This window comes from Juglans microcarpa x Juglans regia, chromosome 2D (assembly GCF_004785595.1).
Source record: "Juglans microcarpa x Juglans regia isolate MS1-56 chromosome 2D, Jm3101_v1.0, whole genome shotgun sequence".
Classification (NCBI taxonomy): Eukaryota; Viridiplantae; Streptophyta; class Magnoliopsida; order Fagales; family Juglandaceae; genus Juglans; species Juglans microcarpa x Juglans regia.
The window spans coordinates 31709806-31712788 of NC_054596.1; the positions used below are offsets into that span (position 1 = coordinate 31709806).

The 2983-nt window shown below is 34.0% G+C and overlaps 1 protein-coding gene across 1 annotated transcript; it reads left to right on the forward strand.

Annotated features, from left to right (window-relative positions):
- The first annotated feature begins 2000 nt into the window (after positions 1-2000).
- Positions 2001-2495, forward strand: LOC121249437. The gene has a single exon (XM_041148149.1). The coding sequence runs from the start codon at positions 2001-2003 to the stop codon at positions 2493-2495; it is 495 nt and encodes a 164-aa protein (XP_041004083.1).
- The last annotated feature ends 488 nt before the right edge of the window (positions 2496-2983 follow it).

Consider the following 2983-nt stretch of genomic DNA (forward strand, 5'->3'; position numbering starts at 1 on the left):
ACATTAATTAAAAACAAGTTAATTACAAGTGGTGCATGGCTAATAAGTACTAGAATATTTAACGCCTTAAATGAGAGGTTTAGTGTAAAATGAAGTTTCGAAGTTAAAAAATCTCTGAGTAAATACCAATATTCTTGCTCTAAATTACGAGATATCCCAAAATCTTAACTTGATGAGATATATAAGTGCATATCAAATATTGTAAATTATTAGAAAAAAGCAGTATTTATTGAAAAGAATTGTTATGAATCTAATTATTTAGCTAATAATTATATGTCACAAGCATTCATGAAACTGCATATATATATATATATATATATATATATATATATATATATATCATGTGTTACACTACAAGAAAACTGCTTATTCACAGCCAGTTAATTTTAACAAAATGACTATTTATAGTTAAAATGAATCTGTTTTTATCACAAATAATCTTTTCGTCACAAACAAATGGTCATAAATATTCATTTTTCTTGTAGTGAATTAACAGAATTATGAGCACATAGTGATAGGCTTGCTGATCCAACAAAGACATGTATATCATGTATAGGAAACTGTGGCGCGCACGTGTTATAAATAGAAATAAACGTGCGATGGCTTCCACACCAGATTTCTATAATCAAATGTGGAAATCCAAATTGTATTTAGTTTTACCCTGACTTTTCAAAACCCTTATACAAATTCGTCTTTTCACATCCTGTGATGGCATGGGGGCTTTAAGACAACGTAGTCAGTTTTGTGCATACCTGCACAGCTTTGTTAATTTTTGGACCAAACTCATATATATTTTTAGCAGACACATTCAAATTTTATGATGCATGCGTGGGATTATTGGAATTCAGAGGCAAGAACTTCTCTGTTCATGCATGACAAGAACGTGGGGTGCATAGAAGATTGGTGTGGGGAGCGAGGTTTGAATCGGAACACCCTCTCATGTCTCTGACTTCACGTCCCCATCATAAATGTCAATTGCTGTGGGCTACACTGTGATGTTTCTAGACTGGCCATTTCCTCAGTTTGTCTCTTTCTTTCTTTTTTTGCAGTGGGACCGACCTCCAACAACGTGTTGTGGTCCTGTGGGGCCCATTGAATGTCAGTATAACTGTTTGATAATTCCTACGTGTAGTCATTATATAAATATTATGTAATTATTTTAAAAAAAAGTAAAATTTATTATTAAAAAATTATTTTTTTATGTAAATTTTATATTTATTTATTTTTTTAAAAGTGATTATAAGATATTTATGCACTCACAATTGTAACTATAATAAATAAAAAATATTCAAAATCTGCTTTTTTGACGGAATAAAATCTTCACTTAAGCATCTAATTAATATAAGTTGTTATGACATAAAAATATTTTGTGGCGACTTAACGTTCAATCATTGCTCAAAATATTTTTTTTATAATTAATATAAGCATCTATTTTTTTTATGATTGTTCAATCATTGCTCAAAATATTAATTTGTTCAATCATTGCTCAAAATATATTTGTAACTTGATATGTTGAACGTATGAACGTGAGAAGTCTTTTGTGGCAATTGAGTTCTATCACCAATTTGACATTTGAACGTAAAAATTATTGTGAAAGATAGATGTTCAAACGTACAATAATTATGTTCAATATAGATTAGTTTGAACAAATTAATCACATCAACGTTCAAATGTAAGCAAATTTGAATCTCAGGAAGAGGAAAATTAAGGAAGACTCTTCATGCCCCATTTGTAGACTGGAGCCAGAATCTGTTCTGCATGCCTTATAGTCATGTTCTGCAGTAAAGGATGTATGGTCTATCTGCTCTAGGAGGCTTCAGAAAATGAAGGTCGGTTTTAGGACTTTCAAAGAGGTAGTGGAACACGTGATAGCAACTCTCAGTGATGACGATGTTGAAGAATTTGCCTGTACAGCCTATTATGTGTGGAGGAGAAGAAATATTTTTGTGTTTGAAGGAAAATTTGAGAATTCCTCGAGGATGGTTCAAGCTGTTCTATAAATGACTAAGGATTTCAAAGAAGTCAATGACAGTAAACAAACTGATGTGGAACCTGGTAGGCCTATTGGGACAGATGTCTGGAGTCCCCTTCCTATGAACGTTTATAGGGCAAATTGGGATGCCTCTGTTGATCGAATAAATAGTAGAATGGGGGTTGGGATGGTGGTCAGAAACTGGGAAGGACTTGTAACAGCAACTCTGAGATCATCAAGGAGTTTGTTTCCCGATGCTAAACTTGCAGAGGCAATGGCTACACTCAAAGTAGTTCTGTTTTGCAAACAATTAAGAATTTCAAGACTATTATTAGAAGGGGATGCTCTCAATGTAGTTAACGACATCAACAAAGAGACAATGGATTGGAGCTCAGCAGGGCTGATTATTCAAGATATTAAAACTGAACTCCAAAGTTTGGAATATGGGTCTGCTCAGTTCATCTCTAGGAACTCTAATTGTATTGCTCATTGTTTAGCTAAGGAGGCACTAAAACTCTCTTAGGAGAGCATATCTTTGGAGGGAGTCCCTCCTTGTATCTAACATTTGCTAAATTAATGATGAAATTTTGACTACTCAAAAAAAAAAATGTAAGCAAATTTGAATGTTAGAGATTGATGTTAGAAGTTTCTATTGTTTACATTCGCTTTTTTTTTTTCCTTTTTTTTTTTAGAAAAATGAGATGAACAAGAAGCACGACACCACCATACATTACCCCCATCCAACCACGAACCTATGGCAATTGAACCCCACAAACTCCTGCAAAGAAATTCCAAACCTTCCTCACCCCCTACCCATCGCAAAGCACATGATCCAAAGTCTTAACTTGGGGAGCAACACAACAATTGCACTTCGAAACAATCAGAATACCAAGCTGTTTGATCGCATCATCCACAAGTAATGCCTTCCGTTAGGCTCTCCAACACATAAAAGACATTTTCTTCGGCACATGATCCTGCCAAAGCCACCTCCGCCATGGACATAAATTGACG